Source organism: Suillus bovinus (assembly GCF_016758785.1).
Source record: "Suillus bovinus strain UH-Sbo-P2 chromosome Unknown EDB93scaffold_27, whole genome shotgun sequence".
Lineage (NCBI taxonomy): Eukaryota > Fungi > Basidiomycota > Agaricomycetes > Boletales > Suillaceae > Suillus > Suillus bovinus.
In genome coordinates this window covers 41,280-62,309 of record NW_024542083.1, presented here as the reverse complement: position 1 = coordinate 62,309, position 21,030 = coordinate 41,280, and the positions used below count along the sequence as shown (strand labels likewise).

General features: G+C 47.4%; 4 protein-coding genes across 4 annotated transcripts; 2 read left to right on the top strand and 2 right to left on the bottom strand.

Moving 5' to 3' along the window:
• Positions 1-261: 261 nt before the first annotated feature.
• On the top strand, positions 262-1,282 carry EDB93DRAFT_1145389 (Phox-like protein). Its single transcript, XM_041449474.1, has 4 exons — positions 262-465; positions 518-721; positions 772-846; positions 903-1,282. Exons 1-4 carry the CDS (start codon positions 355-357, stop codon positions 1,071-1,073), a joined length of 561 nt encoding a protein of 186 aa, XP_041307711.1. The 5' UTR covers positions 262-354; the 3' UTR covers positions 1,074-1,282.
• A 1,514-nt stretch (positions 1,283-2,796) lies between these two features.
• EDB93DRAFT_1145387 (uncharacterized protein) lies at positions 2,797-3,225 on the bottom strand. Its single transcript, XM_041449473.1, has one exon. The coding sequence runs from the start codon at positions 3,212-3,214 to the stop codon at positions 2,999-3,001; it is 216 nt and encodes a 71-aa protein (XP_041307710.1). The 5' UTR covers positions 3,215-3,225; the 3' UTR covers positions 2,797-2,998.
• A 2,465-nt stretch (positions 3,226-5,690) lies between these two features.
• EDB93DRAFT_389554 (uncharacterized protein) lies at positions 5,691-6,999 on the top strand. The gene is made up of 4 exons (XM_041456237.1): positions 5,691-5,901; positions 5,964-6,421; positions 6,475-6,791; positions 6,842-6,999. The coding sequence occupies exons 1-3, from the start codon at positions 5,874-5,876 to the stop codon at positions 6,616-6,618; spliced, it is 630 nt and encodes a 209-aa protein (XP_041307709.1). The 5' UTR covers positions 5,691-5,873; the 3' UTR covers positions 6,619-6,791; positions 6,842-6,999.
• Positions 7,000-7,921: 922 nt separating this feature from the next.
• EDB93DRAFT_1250329 (uncharacterized protein) lies at positions 7,922-8,964 on the bottom strand (the record flags this gene model as incomplete). The annotated part of the gene is made up of 5 exons (XM_041452998.1): positions 7,922-7,933; positions 7,985-8,026; positions 8,084-8,591; positions 8,651-8,826; positions 8,881-8,964. The coding sequence occupies 5 exons, from the start codon at positions 8,962-8,964 to the stop codon at positions 7,922-7,924; spliced, it is 822 nt and encodes a 273-aa protein (XP_041307708.1).
• Positions 8,965-21,030: the final 12,066 nt, after the last annotated feature.

Below are 21,030 nucleotides of genomic sequence, written 5' to 3'. Positions count from 1 at the left end.
GTGGCTATACCATGAAAATGCGTTGTCGATATGCATCTTCCAACAAAATCCTAAACGCCCGTGCGAGCTGACGTGCATATTTCCCGCGGGTCTGTTTCACCGACAAAACCTCTCAAGCCTTGGATATACTCACGGTGCATCGCTCAAGGGCCAAGGCAGAGTCTGACAGTGACTGAGGTCACTATGAAGATCATAAGTTAATACAGCCTTACAGGTGTTTCATAATGTGCAATGACGGTTCGACATGTGGCAGAAGCTAATAAGTTAGTTAGTAATGGGCTTCGCATCAGCTCGATTTGTCATCCGGGGAAACCTTTCTCCCAAGCTCACTGTCAAGTCTCGAGTCTCGACACTATGCCCGCACCCACTCATCCTTTCCGAAATACAGAAAGCCTTCTTGTCGTCATTCCGGACGATGGGATTGACGTCGAAGCAGAAGTACGTTTGTACGATGAGTTTTGTGACGTTCGTTTCTCTCCTCTTTGTCCCACAAAGTACTTAACTGACCACCATCCAGGATCAAGTATCCATTCGCCCATCTACCCGGCCAAAGTCTCCTCAAGAGCCACCCTCAATTTTCTCGCGTGACATCTGGCTTAACGACAACTCAGGCACGAGTCTTGCTTTTGCCCGAGCTGTGCATATCGCCGGGTGGACAAGTGTTGGCGATAAGCTAGGTGGGGCTTATGTCGTCTATGATTGTGTGATTCGCACAAAAGAAGTTCGCATTCCTTCTGTCTTGTGACTCAGATCCGAGATGACCATAAATAGGATACTACTATTCACGCACATAAGCGGTATAGCGATTTCGTGCTGTTGCATGATGCTCTGAAGCATTCATTGCCTGTGCGTCTACCCTCATTTTATTTTACTAAAATATCAGTACTCAGTAACCCCGTCAGAAACATCAACACCATTTTATCCCAGCCCTCCCCCCGAAATATCCTTTCTCCCGCTATCGAGCAGCTTTCCTCGATCGTCGCCGGAGACAACTACAGTATTGGCTCTCTGCCATTCTTCTACACCCAGAGATCGGTGCATGCCAGCCTGTAAGGTGGTGGGTTATGGACTAATTATGCACGATATTTTGTGCGTGGAATGCATGCCAAGTATGAGCTATGACGGTGCGGATTACGTTTTTCCTTATTGCTTTATATTCCGGATACTACCCTACTTACGACTTACTCTACCCATGACATATCTATCAGACTAAATACGTTCAACCGTGTTCTTCTCCGATACACATGGTTTCGAGCGTTCGTTCATCAGCAACCAAGACAGCTTACATATTGTCGTGCACCAATCTCAATGAACTTGTCGATGCATGCCGGTAGATTAAGTACATTCCTGCAGATTCTGCTGAAAGTTGTGCCAGATAAGCAATAACAATTTTGCCATATCGATCAGAATTGTGCTGCTGAGCATATACAGGATATAAAAGCTGGTCGTCATGTTCCTCCCTTGCTGTCCATATCTATCTCTCGGGGCGATTTGCAGCCATCCGGAGATTGCCACTATATGCTTCTGCGCCAGTTGACTATCCATGTACTTTGAATATTAAATGTGCTTCGACGCAGTGGACATCGTTAATACACTGGATTGGATTTCCTTTCCATGAAAATTCAATCGAGCGTGGTGGTGGCATCAGCCACGTCTCCTTATTTCATAGTTTCGTACTTCGATCCAATGAACAAGTGACGAAACTCCATCTGATCCTGGACAATTTTTGATGAGTAAATCCAATTGGAGTGGGCTTACATAGCTCCGGTAAGCGAGTCCCTATTTCTCCGTGCCAGGTGATGATCTCCCTGCTCCACAGGCCTCATTATGACGCCCTACCACTTTCTTCAAAAGCTACACCGACCTTGAAGTCCCGCAAACAAAGCATTTACTTATACAAGCCTGTGACCCATGCGTTGTTTATAAAGCCCCCCCCCCCCCCCCATTATGATGTTTGAACGCCTGAATGGGTAAGGTACCTGGAATAAACAGCACCATTTTCTGGAAGTCGAGGTAGACAAAGAAGGAGAGCGGAGCCGTAGAGTGGCACGTGGGCGTGTTTGATGCTTCGCAGCATAATCGAACGCCCGAGACATGACAATGAGGCTCTTGTCATAAGCACCTGGGCATGCGTTCAACTTGCCTCCCCGTATCTGTAAAAATGACTCAGCAAGCTCTACTGGCGGTATCATAGGCATGGCAGGCGTCGAACAACATTAGCATCGATCAGACTCGAGACTTCAGATATCGAGAAACTAACTCGATACCGGTATGCAAGCGCTAGACAACCCTGGATGATGACTTGTTAGAGGATCGACCGAGGACGGTCGATATTCGAAGTAGGGAGGGGATGTAAGGATCACATATCCTTTGTGCCCCGACCAGCGCTTCAAAACCAAGCGTTCGGACGAAAGTCCAAACCAACCACGTGACTCACGGATGCGAACAAGCGTCACATTCGCATCCGAGTTACGAGGTTACATCCTTCGTCTCTTACTATCATTATCTCACTGTCGTCGACAACCAGCTCGCTCTCCCGCCTTCCTTACACGATACCCAGACATCTATAAACCTTCTTTCGTCACTATTTTCATAATCCCTCCCTTGACACACCGAAAACAGCCAAAACCAATACGAAATTCTCGTCACTCAGGTGCTCAACGTACTGCACCATTACCACCAACCATTCAAAACTTCTCGTACTCCATTTTATTATCGCTGTTTCACCCTGTTAGGCTCAACGCCACTACTCTCCGTCTCACCAAATCATTCTTTTCGTTACAGCAAGGACCCTTACCCTATTTTCACAACTTAAATACGCGCATGTACGCTCATTATGATCAGTCTTTGCTCCCCCGCTAGATTCACGCGCGCATTCCGTCCGAAACGTCCTCTCGTCAGAAGCCTCAGCACTCTAGTTAGAAAAGTCTTTCATTATACATTCGATCCCTTCTACTATCGGTTAATTCGACGATCCCCGTCGAACTCGCAGATAGCCTTACACCTTTCTGAATAGTTTGCGAAATATAACCAGGTTGTGGTGTTTCAAGCATACTAGAAATTTGAAGGACCAAATTTTGCTGCCACGGACACGGAACACAGTTCCGAGGACATTAGAATCGAATTTGCCGGGACCAAGAAACACCGCGCTCAGAAAGCTATTGATATTCGACGGAGTGCGAGGCAAGACAGAAGCGGTTGAGATTACATCCATCTTGTGAGCGCAAGTTAATCTTTCTCATAGTCTTTTTTTTGTAGAAGCAATGACATTTTTTGCAAACAGATCTTTCCTGTATTATACCGGAATTTTCGAAAGTCCCGTTCGTCCCAAATTTGGAAAATCGGGAAATGGAAAATTTCCGAAATTCGGAAATGTTGCCGACACCAAGCCGACACGCTCCTATGCACGCCACACTTAGCACCACCAGCTTATAGCCTCACCTGTTTTAAACGGTCCAATCTCCCTCTCCTGTTGGTGGTCTGTCTACAATGAGTCCTGTTTGCCTTGCCTGGGGGCATACATTTTTTCTTGTTCGATACTCACAGAATGTTGCATGGCTACGGACGAGTAAAGCTTTTGTGTACTGGTTCGCAATTGATATACAGCGGACAAACATTGACTATTTGAAGAAGGCGGCATCAAACTTCACAGGAGGACGTGAATTCGTTCTCGCGCACTTGGTAAACGTTTTGTTGTCAAAATACAAAATTCCAAGCAAGATAAGGAATTTACCGTTGCTCGCTTGGTACACATATTATCGCCATCGGGAAGGTTACGACTCTCATGCCTGGCTTTGACATCGTGAAACTCACTTCTGACGCACCAATTGCATTTCATCTAGCTTGATTTATCAACTTTTCCTCCACTTTCCCTTCAAGTTGAAGTTCGAACGATGTATGGGTGTTTTCTCGAGCATCAACTGGTGTAGGAATTTTAGGGACTGTTCTTTCCTGTATGAGGTCACATCACAATGTGACGATCGATAACAGAATTATGATGATGTTTGTGATTATGTACTATATATTATTATATATGTTCTTCTCATCTCTCCGACAGTTCACTGATGAAACAAGGTAATATTTAAAATAGAACAGTACTAGGGACGAACAGAACAAACAGAACAAACAAACAGGACTTTCTGACTTTAAGTTTCCCTCAAACTTTCCAGACTACTCGTCGGGAATTTCGATCGAACAAAAACTATGCCAGCTCTACCGATGCACTTTGACCGACTCTACAAATCACTAATAACTCGTGCGTCAGTGCCAAGGGTCATACTGCACCGATGTGAAATCAGAAACATGACTCACTATGCAAAAAAATTTGAACTGCCACGCAGGTGAGCCATGTTATCACTCATCTAGGAGAACTACCGATACTTACGCAAGACTTAAAATACACCCTTTGCATATGTCGTCAGAAGTGCAAAAGTTGGGACAAATATATACATCATCCGTTTCATGCGCGGCAATGGGATTGGCAGAGGTCGATGAGGCCAACGCAGCAACGATGGCGAGGACAATTGCAGAGGAAAAACGCATTATTTGTGAGTCGTGTGATATAGGATCAGATAATTTGAAAACAGTAGGAGGACGGCTTACTTTTATATGCTGAATATTGTTATTTGAAATTCATCTTGTACGGTTAAACAGATCATCGAGCATATCTTTAATGCCAGCACTTGCCAGCTAGGGTCCATCAGCAATTTGGTGCAGAATTACCATCTACTCGACATTCGCGTTTCTAACCGGCTGTTGACCCGGTATTAAAACCACTTGATGTATCGGAGTCATCTCCGCATGGCTCGAAGGGTTAATGTTTACGAACGTGAACTCGGTACCTATCAAGATGTCTCTTTCAGCAAAAGGTAGGTCAAGTGTTACTCAGCTTCAGCTTGTAGCGGGCCCTCTTCGTCACTGAATAGCCATTTGGCGTCAGAAAGGCGTATCGTCTCGTCATGATCAATAGTGGGCGTGAATGAATCCGGGCCTTCGAGTCTCTTCCGGCTTCTTTAAGTACTGCAGGGAGTTTGGTTGCAAGCTTGTCGGCAACGCTTTCCCCCGGTGATGAGGATGCGAAATGAACAAAGTACAATGGTGGGAAAGCGTAGAATCGCACAAAGTCGCGTCCTAATGGACGCCGTCGTCGTCTGCAACTTCCGTCACATCAGGGATGTTCAATTCTAAAATGTCGTCAATGTCGACTTGACCTTACGGCTGTCCTCTCGTAAATACTTACGTGGACCCTGAACCTTTCCTGATTTAGTCGTCAAACCTTGCGTCTACTGCACTCTACATCTTGTCATTATCCTTCCTTGCAATTGCTGTTAGAGCCCAGTTTTAACTACTCAAAGCTTCTCATGTTTATTGCGAAATCTACTTTTCACAGAGTATCCTCGTCCTAATCCTATTCCCAGTAAACCATTCTATGTAGTATTGCTCAATAATGTTTAAATCTTTCCCCAAATCAATGATTCAAAAGTATCATGAATAAATGTTTAGGAAAATTATTACTCCCACATGGGAATGTTCAGGTAGCTAACCTGGGCTCTATACAGCGAGGATTGGGACGAGGATACTCTGTGAAAAGGTGTAGACATTTTAGAATTGAACATCCCTATCGGGGTTCGCAATATTTAAGACAAATTTGAATGTCGTGCGAAATGTGAACATACAAGGGTAAATTGACTGCAGTATGTGTCCAACTTGAAGAAGGAACCTGACATTTACCTTAATCGAACGAAAATCACGTCAACTCCACGATGTTTTCCTGACTGCGCTTTACATGATCAACTCTATAAATCACTACTAACTCGTGCTGTCAGTGCCAACAGCCATACTGCACGGATGTAAAAGCAGAAACACGACTCACTATGCAGAAAAAAATGTACTGCCACGCCGGTGAGCCATATTATCAAATCCAGGAAAACTACCGTGACTGATACTCACGCAAATCTCCCAAGAGCACTCACTGCATACATCGTCATTGCCATTGCACCAGGTGGGACATTTACCGACGCCAACCGTGTCAGGAGCGGTGGCAGAGGGCATGGCAGAGATTGATGAGGTTAAATTAGCAATGACGGCGAGGACAACTGCAGCGGAGAAACGCATTATCTGTGACTCCCGTGATATAGTGTCAGATAATTCTGAAGAAGACAGTACTTGTGAGGACGGCTGGCTTTTAGTATGTGCTCAAAACTGTTGTTTGAAATTCGTTTTGCCTATGCATATTTGCAATGCCAGCAGGTTGCCAGCCAAGTCGCATCAGCAACTTGGTGTGAAATTACTATCTACTGAACAAATTCACGATTCCAACCAGCTGTCAACTCGGTACCAAAAGCACTCAACATCATGGAACCATTTCCGCATGGCTCGATGGGTTCATGTTGAGTTCGGCACCTATCAAGGCAAAAGTCAGGTAAAGCATTGCTTCCCATCTTCGGCTTGCAGCTGATCTGGTCCTCTTCGTAGCGGAACATCCATCTAGCCTCAAGAAGACGTATCGTCTCGTCTGAATCCGGGCATTTGAGCAACTCGTCCGACTTCTTTACTGCAGGGAGTTTGATAACATGCCTGTTGGCAACGCTTTCCCCTCACTGTGGTGCGAAGACGTGATAGTTGAAGAGACGTAGATTCGATGGAATCGCAGGAAGTCGCATCATAACACGTTTTTTTTGACTTTATCTTTTCCGCCACCGTTTTTCACTTTCATCGTATCGCCAGCAGCCATGGTTACTTCTTTCGGCAACTTCTCGGGTTCAAGCTTGATGGGCCACGAACAAAACTAGGTACGGTCGATCATTTTCAGATAAATTCAATATTCACATTGCTCGAGCAGTACGAAAATCTGTCCAAAGCAACTGTATTGATCGTCAGGCTCTGAACTAGGTATTGCACCATCAACCATGATACCAAAGTGAAAGCAGAAACTTGACTCACTTGTCGCGACATACCACTCGGGCTGCCGGCTAATTTTCAACCGACTACTACAAACAGATGAAACCACGATTCTAAGGCGCGCAGGCGAGTCATGTGGTTGAATATTAGTTGCACAGCGAGCTGCTCATACTTACTAAAGCATAAGCACACGTCAAACCTACCGCAGCAATCATTTTGTTATTTGCAAGGTTTACCCGTGCACGCACTGACAAAGATAGACGCTGTCAAAGCAACAACAATATCATCCATATACTAATGTCTGATTATTTTGGTAGAATTGTCATTGCTGTTAGACTGCAGAAATCTCGGCAGAACCTGACAATTCATTACACACCGCTTCATAATTTGAACCTGCAGTGACTGTACAACAACGAAATTGAGAAGTTGATGCTCATTTTTGTGAATCCTGTCAATACTTCCGATGTATGTACTCGTTGTCATTTTCCTCTCACTTACTCGTTGCTCCCTGATAGGTGTATAGTACCCGCACTTTGCCTACCTGCGACTGCTGCAGAGATAATGAGGAAATTCATACACATTCTCATTCTTGGCATACGCTTTGTCAAAGATACCTAGTCATCGTCGTGGTCCAGCATTCACAGCTCCTAATCTGTTCTCGGCCTGATCGAATCGTGCTGGATCCACGTGTCCCTGAATTTGCTTACATGAATCACTGCACACAGTTGGTGATTCGGAGATCGTCAAGATATCTTCCTAATACATCAGCTGCGGTTATTGCTCACCAGACAGCAAGACTACGAGTCTTCAGACTGGCGCTTCGACAATTTATTGCAGAGTACATGATTGAAGAGGAAATCGGAGACCAAGGTATCATGCAAAGTGGATGATGTACATGACTGATAACAGACTTGATGAATGTTGGAATGAACAAATAAACCAATGCATGCTCCACTCTCTGCCATCACGAATTTCGTCGAGCGGACAGTCGAGCAACTTTCGTCATCCGTCGATTCGTTTCTCATTTTTTCCCCTACATTTCTCCAGTGTCAGTGTATTACGTTTAGTGAGTCGGATTACATACTGATCCTGAATTTTTATTGGCGTCTTTCTGCTTGTTATCGTTCTGTAAAGACTATCTTTAGTCAGCCACACAACACACTCGACCAAGAATTTGACTTACCGAACCCGACGCAGACGACTTACTACCATTGGTGGCTCCATTCACAGGCGGCTTTGGAGTCTGCACGATTGGCACTTCGTTTGCCGGCGGTGGCGCGCCCTGTCGGTTAGCGGTGTGACCTTTAAGACTGAATACATCGACCAAAATTCTCTCCAACTCTTCGTCGGCTACATCAGCGGAGGTCGGGCTACGGCACCCGCCCTCCGCTGCGCTCCTGATCGCACGCTCGCGAGCCTCCTGTATCCCGAGGACAGTGTGCAATTTGAGTTGCTCGCCCTCCTCGATGGACATTCGGCCCGCCCGCTTGCACAGGAGCTTATATGCAGGCAAGAGAAGTGATTGGTCGATCTGGTATTTGTCATACGTAGTGATCTTCTCAATGGGTTCGATTTCGAGTTTCTGGAGCTCATCGATGGCTAGCTTCTTCATTTCTGGGAATTGCCAGATTGTCGAGAGCTCCAATATGGTAAGCCAATGATCTTTTGGTTTACTTTCCCGTCTGTACGAGCTGTGTGCAGTGATCGATGACGATTCCTGCAGGATATAATGATTTGAATCAATGCTTACGGACTATACCAGACCCATAAGAATTTCGCAAAGTCAGCGATGGTTACTTTATCGAGTCGAAAGGCGCTGGAATCTGAAGTTCCCTCTTTTGGAGCCCTAAGTTCAAATTCCTTCATGAAAAATTGCGATTCAGTTTCGAAGAAGTGTCTATGCACACGAAATAGCGTGTCTTCAACCTGATTCCATGTGATGATCAGCGCGACAGATAAATAAAAACAGGTGTGGCGTACGAGGAAGGTGATATTACCATCCTTCAGATAATAGTCTGAATGGTGGTGTACCGGGGAAACGCCATTATGAGATCCACTTGGCATGTTCTGGAACGGTGAAAGTGTAGATTTGGTGGTTGTGAGTGGGTGGTTTTGAAGTCGGTCGGAGTTCGCGGCCACGACGCGGCCATTTTATGTGCGACTTGGGCGCTTGAAGAACCAAACAGCCACTGCGATTTGTTCGAAGATCCAGGAATGATCCGCTAGAATACGCACAAACTCCCATGATCCTAGGATTTTGAAGCCTCGTGTTCGTCGATTCCGAGAAGCGTTGAGAAGGAAAGGCGACCTTTGACCACCATTGATGAGTTCGATGGATCCTGATACAACAATCGCACAGCATTTTACACAAATCCAGTGCAAAATCGAAGCCTGATGTGACTCAGAGTTTGAACACGAGGCAATCATATACGTTCTGATCCATTCAATTGCTGCGGGGAACTAGAACTGTTGCCTAGAAGAGTTAGAGACACCCGGAAACTTTCAAAGATTTGTTGCCATGTCGTAAAAGGTATTTTAGAGCAAGAACCCGAGCTCCACATACACAAACACTAGGCTTCCATTAGGGGACAACACACGGAGAAAATATGAATAGAAGAAAGGATCAAGAAAGACTGGACTCTGCGGCATCTCCGAGACTAAAAGATCAGACTCAAGGGAAACGCCCGAACTTGGAGAGCGAGTAGTAGCAGAAGTCGCGACCTTGTCGGTCACAAGTGAAGAGCAGGCTTCTTATATTTACCAAACGGTGATAAAGTTTAGTTGTATGGTAAGTACAATGAGCTTCACTGGTGTGATTCTGTGAAAAAACGGTGTGAAGGAGTAACGAGCGTGAGAATAACGGCTTGATGAGACCCATCATTGGAACCTGCAACCCTCTATGACAGTGCACAGTTGTCTGCTACATTTCAGGACGTCTAAATATCAAAAGCACGAGATACTGCGGGCATCGGGTGTACCAGTTACACCAATCATCGCATACAAAGAAGAACTATCATGTCGGTGAGTCGTGTGTATAGATCCTGGACACAAACCACTCATACTCACACATCGCGGTTCTGAAAATCGCACCCTTTGCATACACTACTATGTGTGCACCAAAGAGGACAGTCATCACTGTCAGCCCCATTAGCAAACATTGATGCTGTCAAAGCCACAACAGCAGAGAAGGACAAAGGAAAAACGCATTCTTTCGTGAGGACGTGATATAAATCTGAAGGTGACAGTAGGAAGATGCCTTGCTTTTATGTGCCTGCATTGATCTTCATGGCAATATATTTAGTGAGAGTTTATCTGCCCAAAAATCCATTAGATGACGTCTACAATTCCAGCAAATCGCCACAGGAGATCTACCTATCGAGCAAGGCCTGCTGGCAATCTTGCTCTAAATTTGGTGATATGTTATGCTGCGACCAAAGGTTTGTTATTCTGTACGTTCATCGTCATTTGAGTCAACCCGATTTATTGCCCGGTCAAGATACACCACATTGTATCAACATTCCTCCTCGCTATCCCCATCTGACTCGTTCTCACGTGGCTCTTCCTCATCAACGTGAGTGAGTGTTGGCTTTGGAAGTGGGGCCTTAAGTCTTCCGAGTTTCGATTTGACGTACCTCAAGCATCATCTCCGCACCCTCCCACTGCCTCAGCTCCTCCTTGTATTCTTGCCTGCGCGCTTAATTTCTCTCTAGCCGCATCGTATCTTCCTCTTTCCATGCTTTCATCAAACCTGCTCGCTCGTCCCTCTCTTGCTCACCGCTTCCACGTGCTGCCGCCTCTGCATCTGCAGCATTGTTGTGATTAACAACCGAATTATAGACTTCATCTCTTTGGTAGTCCGTCTCCTACTGATTTCTCCCGCTTTCTTGTTAAACTCTTCTCTTTCTGCACAGCTAGCTGACTTGACAGTGTTTTGCTGTACATTTCCTGCAACATTGCATTGGACTGCATCCCGTACAAGGCTCTCGTGTGATTTTCCATGCTCTTATGCCTCTCATGACATGTGCGCTCATGTTCTGTTTCCCTGACAGGTTAATGGTCAAGGACCTCGTGTCTTCGTTTGTGAGTTGGTGTGAATGCGGCCAGCTGATCTTGGAAGGTAATGGGAGTGTCGGATACAAGAAATGATGCTGATGAAGATGCAAGGTCATCAAGGGCTTGTCCGACAAATGTATTCCAGTGTGGTGTTGCTGGGGCTTAATCCTTGTGATACTGATGGATAATGGTTGCGAGTGCTTTCACGGGACTTGGCTGTGAGATTGGCCTGAGAGATCTAACATCGCTATCCTTGATTTCTATGACGACACACTGTTCCTCGCAGTACTTATTGAGCATTCCACCTTAATTGTTGGTTTGGCATCGAAATCAGGATGGAAAATGTCTTCGCTTCGAAGAGGGCTAACGTATCAAGAAATAGAAGACCGGTTGATTCGATGATATCGCCACCGACACTCTCGACTTCATGAATGGTGAGTGATCGACCAAGATCTGGCATGTTCAAGTTGATGGCTGGCGCTGGTATAATTTCATATATTGAAAGGTCTATTTCGAGGCGGAAAAACTCATGATTTATGCACACAGTCACTCTACTTCAACTCGATATTGACTCTACCCATTTCTCAATCAACAGCAGTGTAAGGATCACATATCCTTTGTGCCCCGACCAGCGCTTCAAAACCAAGCGTTCGGACGAAAGTCCAAACCAACCACGTGACTCACGGATGCGAACAAGCGTCACATTCGCATCCGAGTTACGAGGTTACATCCTTCGTCTCTTACTATCATTATCTCACTGTCGTCGACAACCAGCTCGCTCTCCCGCCTTCCTTACACGATACCCAGACATCTATAAACCTTCTTTCGTCACTATTCTCATAATCCCTCCCTTGACACACCGAAAACAGCCAAAACCAATACGAAATTCTCGTCATTCAGGTGCTCAACGTACTACACCATTACCACCAACCATTCAAAAACTTCTCGTACTCCATTTTATTATCGATGTTTCACCCTGTTAGGCTCAACGCCACCACTCTCCGTCTCACCAAATCATTCTTTTCGTTACAGCAAGGACCCTTACCCTATTTTCACAACTTAAATACACGCATGTACGCTCATTATGATTAGTCTTTGCTCCCCCGCTAGATTCACGCGCGCATTCCGTCCGAAACGTCCTCTCGTCAGAAGCCTCAGCACTCTCATTAGAAAAGTCTTTCATTATATTCGATCCCTTCTACTATCGGTTACTTCGACGATCCCCGTCGAACTCGCAGATAGCCTTACATATTTTGGAGCCCACCGCGAGGGGATCTGTCTTAACACCCCCTTGCATTACGAATCAGATTCGCGGATCTCTACAGATCTTCTAGTCTGACTCGTTCAATACCCGGTCTTTGGACCATTCTTGCAATAATTATCTCAAAGTACTACCATCCTAACGTGCAGCTACAGCTCAAGAAGCAGCCACTTGCGCTGGCTCCAAAGAAGAGCCGAACTCGCGCAAACACGGTCGACTCCCCGTCCACCTTATCGTTGACGCAACCATCCTTTCTTGCACCCCCCCGCACGCCGGTCCGTCACAAATCAGTACAATCAAGTATAGACACCTCCGAAGGACCATCCGAGTCCTCTCTTTCAGACGACGAGACTATAGGACCCTCCCCTAACACGAACCCCCTTTTCCCCATTATCCCTCAGCCAACGTTCACCCTTAGACCAGCTGTCTTCGAGCCCGAAACTCCCACTCTTCCTGATACCTACGAGACTGCCCCCCCTGCGAAATCACTTCCCCCTATACCTCCCCCAGACTTCCTTCGCGTACCAGCACCCCCTCCCAACACACCTACTCTCAAACCCTCCACACTCCCTAACAGCCAAGTCCCAGTTTCTACGGCTCCAGTGCAAACAGTCCCGACACAAAATTTAATCCTTGCGGCACCTCCTCCTTTACCAAATCCCTTTGCACATCATCTTCCCGCATCTCAAGCTCCGGCCAAAATGTCCAACGCATCCAGAGGCATTAACGCCATGCCAGGCGCCAACTCCACTAAAGCCCCGTCATTTAATGGCGAGACTTCGGAATTACTGGAGTTTTTTGAACTCTTCGAGGACTTAGCGGACGCCTGCACACTCACTCCCGCTGAGAAATGCAAGACAATCGTTCGATATGTGGACATTCAGACAAAACGCTTCTGGGTGACGCTAACAGGCTACGAAAGTAAGGACTTCGACGTTTTCAAAGCTAGTATCTTGGCCCAGTATTCTGGTGCTGCCAAGGGTCAGCGCTATACCATACGAGATCTGGAGCGCATTGTCATCAGTAACGTCGACAACGATATCTCGACAGAAACAGAACTTCTGCAATACTACCGACAGTTCCGCCCTGTTGCACACTGGCTCGTCGCTAACAGCAAGATATCGACACGAGAACGCGATCGTTATTTCTGGCAAGGGTTACCAGCTGCCACTAGACGCGCTATCGACAGGCGTCTCGAACTGAAGAATCCGACATACTCAAGAACGGAGGCCACGGACTTTGAAGAAGTGCTTAAAGCCGGACGATTCGTTTTCTCAGACGACGCTTTCGATGCTGACTTAAACGAACCTATAGCTACTAGGATTCGTACCATACGAGAAGGACGCACGACGCGACCCAAGGCTCAACCTCCCTGGGATTCAGATGACGAAGAAGAGAGAAAAGAGGTTCGGAAAGAGGTTCAAACTAAGCGAGTATCCTTCGCAACTCCTCCTACCCCCCCAGTCAAGACCACCATAGACGAGGTAGAGGATCTCGCGCGAAAAATGCATGGATTGGACATTGGAGATGTAGCCTACTCCGGATGCTACACGCGTTTAGTCTGCCTCGCACCAGCCGCAGCTCAGGCCTGGGCGCCACCACGCTCTCGCCAACTTATCAGTACACCCGCTCCCCAAGCATCATTGCCCTATATTCCGCTACCACCCCTCCAATACTCATCAAACGCTCAACCCAACTCCTCCTGTTTTTTTTGCGGCGGTCCCCACGCAATTCGTTCGTGCTCGATTGCAGGTGATTATCTACGAGCAGGACGAATCATTCGAGATGGTCAGTACTTTGCATATCCAGACCGGTCTCGAATACGTCGCACAGGAAACGAGAACCTGAGGCAGGCTATTGATGCGAGGTACGCGATACCAGCGCCAACTACACCCGCTACTGGATCAAACGCTATTCCCGTCGAGGCGCCGAGGTGTGAAAGCACGTCCCAACCTGTCGCACCCACCGAGATTCCCTCAACGGCCTTCATATCTGACTCCTACTTTCTCCAATGTGTCCCCATCGTCGAGAACCACGCTATAGTCGTCACCATTGAGGAAGACACAAGTGAAGAATTGGAAGGAGACGTTAACGCGGTCACACGATCCAAAGCGAAGGGAAGCAGCAATACAGAAACCACGCCTAAGCCCGAACGCATGATACCAACCCCATCTCGTCTAATCGAAGCACCTCCTACAGTCCCTGCCTCAGAAGCAAAGAAACCGCCAGCGTTCAGATATGAATCCAAGGCAGCTACCCCAGATGCGGTACGGCGCGTCTTCAAGGGAATTCTTGACACAATGATACCCCACCTAACAGTAGCCGACCTTCTCGCTATCAGTCCCGAGCTACGAAAAGAAGCTGTTGAGCACTGTCGCACCTACAGAGTCCCCGCACCTATTACTGCCCTCTCAACAAACACCACTGCCTCAATACCTAGCGAGCAAGTTGAACACGCCACCCCCTTACGCGAAATCCGTGTTACTCTCAACGGGGTTCACTCGGAGCTTGGGTTGCTTGACGAAGGATCTGAAATCGTCGTCATACGGGAAGATATCTGGAAGAAGACCAAGGCGCCGATCAACCAGGGCGCTCGTATGCGAATGCAGACGGCAAATGGGGGATCACAGGAAATGGAAGGGTGCGTGGAGATGTTAGAAATAGAGGTAGATGGAATCAAAACCTGGGCTCATGCATATGTGGTGCCAGACGCACCCTATCGACTATTGCTGGGACGACCCTGGCAACGCCTCGTCCGTCTGTCAAAAGAGGAGGACACTGACGGCGTATATGTATCCATACGTGACCCTACAGACCCTGCTAACATTCAACGGGTCTCAACCACACCTCGTCTCTCGCCGCATCCTTCCCTTGCATTAACAGCCGCGGCACTCTCAACCACTCCTCTCCCGCTTCTTCCAAATTTATCCGCCATGTACATTTTCCCCCCGTATTCGACCAGTCCTACCCACATCTACCACACCATCAAGTCGTTTGGTGACGTCATCACACCGGTTTTTCAACACAGCGTGACCGAGAGGACAAGATCGAGAGAGCTAATGACCAATACCGTACGAACCTAGGCATGAAGATCAATGCTAAACCTGGTAACGTTATTGCTGGTCTCCCAACACACCGTGGCCAAGAGAACAAAATCGAGAAAGCTAATGACCAATACTGTGCGAATCTAGGCATGAAGATCAACGCCAAACTTGGAGGCGTCAATTCACTGCCAAACCCCGAACGAGTCCTGGCTATCCCGCCAACAAATTTGACGCACATCCATCATCCCATCCTACCAGCCAGCTCTGCCATAGATATCATGCTAATTCCCCCATTACCTCCTCAACCACCTCCTCGTATTCCCTATCTACAACTCGTTTAAATATGCCTATCCCTACTTCCCGTCTCGTTTTCTCATCCTTCGCCGAGTTCCTCCTCCAATCCCACTTCGACATTGACCCAGTCCGCCGCACTTTCGCCTATAAGAAGGTGGCAAACAAAGTAAAGCCCGTGGCAACGACCATGCCAGCACACGCGCGGATCATCCGTCGTTTCCCAGAAGACCCTCTCGCATCCTTGCCACTCCTTTCTCCCACACCCCCAGCATTCACTCCTGGCAAACGCCTCACGAAAGAACGCATGGACGACCTCGGGGTATTCTCAAACGAGTTCTTGTGGCCGGAAGAACGAAACCTCGCCGCGCAAGTCCTATCCAACAACGAGGTAGCTCTCGCATGGGACGAAACCGAGAAAGGGCGATTCCGCGACGACTACTTCCCTCCGGTCGTTATCCCTACAATCGAGCACGTCCCATGGGCACACCGTCAACCACCCATTCCCCCTGGCATCAAGGAGGAGGTCGTCAAGCTCATCAAGTCGAAGATAGCGTCCGGCGTCTACGAACCTTCGAATTCGTCATACCAATCACGCTGGTTTTGTGTGGCGAAAAAGAACGGCTCCGTTCGCATAGTGCATGACCTCCAACAGCTTAACTCCGTCACCGTCAAGGATGCAGCATCAATGCCTTACGTAGAGCTTTTCGCAGAACAATGCGCAGGTCGCGCGATATATTCAATGATGGACTTATTCGTGGGATTCGACCACCGAGCTCTCGCCGAAGAATCTCGCGATATCACTACCTTCCAAACTCCCCTCGGGACTTATCGTCTCACTGTCCTTCCCCAAGGATGGACCGACTCCCCGGCAGTATTTCAGAATGATGTGGCATTTATCCTCCAAGCTGAGCTTGATGTCGCACCCAACTTCCAGGACGACGTGAACGTCCTCGGACCGCACACTCGTTACGAGACCTCTGACGGATCGTTTGAACTCATTCCCGAAAACGCGGGGATTAGGAAGTTTGTATGGGAGCACTGTGTAGACGTTAACAGGGTACTACATCGCCTCAAGCATGCTGGAGCTACCGTCTCAGCGAAGAAGCTCTTCCTGTGCGTCCCTGAAGTCCTTGTTGTCGGCCAACTTTGCAACTACGAAGGGCGTATACCCGACAAGACCAAGGTCTCCAAGATCTACAACTGGCCACCTTGCTCAACTCGCACGGAAGTTCGCAGCTTTCTCGGCACCGCAGGTACTGTCCGCAACTGGATAAAAGACTATGCCCGGATTGCGAGACCCCTCACGAACCTTACGCGTCTCGACACTCCATTCGTGTGGGACGCGTCAACCCAACATGCCATGGACACACTCAAGGACGCAATCATCTGTTCCCCCGCTATTCGCCCAATCGACTACTCTTCGTCACTTGAAGTCATTCTCGCCATAGATTCATCTCACATTGCGTGCGGATGGATACTGTTCCAACTTGACTCGGAAGGTCGTCGTCATCCCTCAAGGTTCGGATCCATCACCTGGAATGAACGGGAATCCCGTTATTCTCAGGCCAAGATTGAGTTGTATGGCCTTTTCCGGGCCTTGCGTGCAGCAAAGGTATGGCTTATAGGCCTTCAAACCTTCTCAGTTGAAGTGGACGCCAAATACATACGCGGAATGCTTAATAATCCTGACATTCAACCTAACGCCGCTGTTAACCGCTGGATCGCGGGAATCTCACTCTTTGACTTCACCCTCCGCCACGTCCCTGGAAACAAGCATGTCGCAGCAGATGGTCTATCTCGACGACCTCCTGCACCAGAAGACGAGAAAGACGAAGACGAGACAGCAGAAGAGGCGGATGAGTGGGTAGATGAGATACTAGGATGTGGAGTGTGGGAAGCGAAAAAGATCGATGAAGAATGGCCCATCACAACAACCTCGAACGCTTTAGTACCCAGCTCTACTCCTCCCGCACTTAACGAAATCCCCGCCACTGAAAGATCCCTGAGCTTTGACAACGACCTTCACACGATCCTAACTTATCTCAAAACACTGTCATTTCCGTCTCCCACAACCCCCAAAGATCAGTTACGTCTCATCAAGCGTGCACGACAATTCTTCGTTCAAGGACAGCGCTTATGGCGGAAGGAGCAAACAGGACGCAATCAGCTCGTTATATTCACGCCAAACCGATATCGCATTCTCTGCCAAACACACGACGAACTCGGGCACAAAGGATTCTATTCAACCCGTCGAACCATCGCCGACCGCTTTTGGTGGCCCTCACTTGACGCTGATCTCGCTTGGTACTTGAGAACTTGCCATCAGTGCCAAATTCGATCAAACGAGAAGGTTGTACTCCCTCCGACTGTTTCGATCCCGGCTCCTCTCTTCCGAAAAGCCTTCACCGACTCCATGCACATGCCAGCATCCCACGGATACTCTTACATCGTACAAGCACGATGCTCCTTAACGAACTGGCCAGAGTTCAGGATGTTGAGAAAGGAGACGGGACGCACCTTGGGTGCTTTCATTTTTGAGGAGATTTTGTGCAGATGGGGAGGACTCGAGGAAATAGTAACTGATAACGGGACGCCTTTCATTGCAGCACTCGATTGGCTCGCGCAGAAGTATCACATCCGCCATATTCGCATTTCAGCCTATAACTCGAAGGCAAACGGAGTCGTCGAAAGGTCACATCGCACCATTCGCGACTCACTCGTTAAAGCTTGTAAAGGCGACATTTCGGACTGGCCCATCTTAACTCATCACGTCTTTTGGGCTGACCGAGTTACCACTCGAAAGTCTACAGGTCATACCCCATTTTTCATGGCACATGGCATTGAGCCTCTCCTTCCCTTCGACATCACAGAGGCAACTTTTCTTCTCCCTAACATTGTGTCCCAACTTTCCTCCGATGACCTATTAGCCATACGCGCTCAACAACTGGCCAAACGAGATGACGAATTAGCGGAAATTCATAGCCGAGTACTCAAGAGTCGTTTCTCGTCAATTCGCAACTTCGAGAGCCGCTTCGCCAACACCATTCACGATTACGCGTTCAAAACCGGCGATCTCGTGTTGGTCTTGAATAAGAAAATTGAACCAGCGTCCAACGCTAAGTGCAAACCACGCTACTTTGGACCTATGATAGTTGTTTCGCGATCTCAAGGAGGCTCTTACCGTCTCGCAGAAGTTGATGGTGCCGTTTCAAGACTCAAGTTCGCAGCCTTTCGCCTCATCCCTTATCACCCTCGATCTTCAACTTCCCTCGACGTTACTCAATATATCGAGATCAAGCATCTTTCGGGCACCGTCGAAGAACTATGATCTAGCTGCGTTGTCTCATGTTTTATTACTCTCGTTTTATCAGTTCCCTTCTATCTTACTACACGCTACATTTTTTTTAGTTATATTGTTAGAGGATCGACCGAGGACGGTCGATATTCGAAGTAGGGAGGGGATGTAAGGATCACATATCCTTTGTGCCCCGACCAGCGCTTCAAAACCAAGCGTTCGGACGAAAGTCCAAACCAACCACGTGACTCACGGATGCGAACAAGCGTCACATTCGCATCCGAGTTACGAGGTTACATCCTTCGTCTCTTACTATCATTATCTCACTGTCGTCGACAACCAGCTCGCTCTCCCGCCTTCCTTACACGATACCCAGACATCTATAAACCTTCTTTCGTCACTATTCTCATAATCCCTCCCTTGACACACCGAAAACAGCCAAAACCAATACGAAATTCTCGTCATTCAGGTGCTCAACGTACTACACCATTACCACCAACCATTCAAAAACTTCTCGTACTCCATTTTATTATCGATGTTTCACCCTGTTAGGCTCAACGCCACCACTCTCCGTCTCACCAAATCATTCTTTTCGTTACAGCAAGGACCCTTACCCTATTTTCACAACTTAAATACACGCATGTACGCTCATTATGATTAGTCTTTGCTCCCCCGCTAGATTCACGCGCGCATTCCGTCCGAAACGTCCTCTCGTCAGAAGCCTCAGCACTCTCATTAGAAAAGTCTTTCATTATATTCGATCCCTTCTACTATCGGTTACTTCGACGATCCCCGTCGAACTCGCAGATAGCCTTACAGCAGCTCCAATGTGACTGTAGACATTTGACTAGCCATTGTTGGGGAAGCAGGCTTTGCCACTATACTTCTCAGATTCAAAATGTGAGTCGTCAGGAGGCAAAGCAAAATACTCTTACTAACCATTGGCACACAGTCGAGCATTAGACAGCAGTCACTGTTTGTTTTGCAACTGTCGAACACTTCTTTACATTTAACAGCCTTGACAGACATGATAGATGCCGAAAAAAAAAAAAGCAACAATAACGATGAGGAAGGAGCGACGCATTGTTTGTGTCTGGTGGTATGGGGTGGACGGTAGGAAGATGACTTACTTTATACTGTTGCGACAGTTGATGTTCAGTGTAGACTTGTCAGAACGAGCTTGCGTCGCATATGATCCTGGGCAGAGGTTGTCAGGCAGAACACGCCCTCTCCATTCATTTCGCTCATTTCATAATGCATTGAGTTGGCGACTCCCGATAGGAACACTCAACTCGAGCTCAGTTATTTTTCAATCTCTGCTCACACATTTGAGCAAAGGAATCACAAAAAGTCGACGCGAAGGATCTTGATGCGGCAAATCTCGGCGCACATCAGTAACTTGTAGGTGCTGTAAAATCTGAATGCTATGATCAGACCTCAGACCTTGATAACAGACTGAGAAAAGAGAGTATCGACGAGAGTCCGGTCATATAATCCTTGGTGTTCCAAACGCTCAAGCTCCGACAGTGGGACAAAGTTGGATGATCAACCACGCACACAATCGCAGTGTGTCAGAGCCAGACCCTCCCACCACGAAAGCAAAGCTTTCATGGTCAATCACTAAGTTCTACACTTCTCTCACCATTCTCATCTCATCTCATATCTCACAACCTCCAACACCACATGCACGAAATATGTTCATTCCATTCTACTAGAAATCGATTCACGACGGTATTTCGTCTTCATCCCACCCCTTCATCTTCACCCTTCCTAACGTATACGGCCTCCACTACAAAGTCGGTGCGATACAAAAGACAGTAGGTGTCTAGATAGAACGAACTCTGGTGAATTCTATTGTACATCAGTAAGGATGTGTTGTGAATGGTAAGCTATGACTTAGCCCCAGCCGAGTACAAGGGACTGGGGGAAAACGAAGAACGAACTGCAGTGAAAGCGTCTTTGTGTGGAGTAACCTAATATGGTGACTTCGCTGGCATAGTGAGCGAAAAAGTGACTATGTACTACGATCGCGATGAGAAGACAATTTGCAACCTGACATATTCCAATGCCAACATATGTACTACACTTATCATTGAACTCAGTGAAAGAGATCCTGTTACGACAAATTGGTGTACTATGTATGATTCATTGCAACGATTCAACATTCAAACTTGATGCAAGAC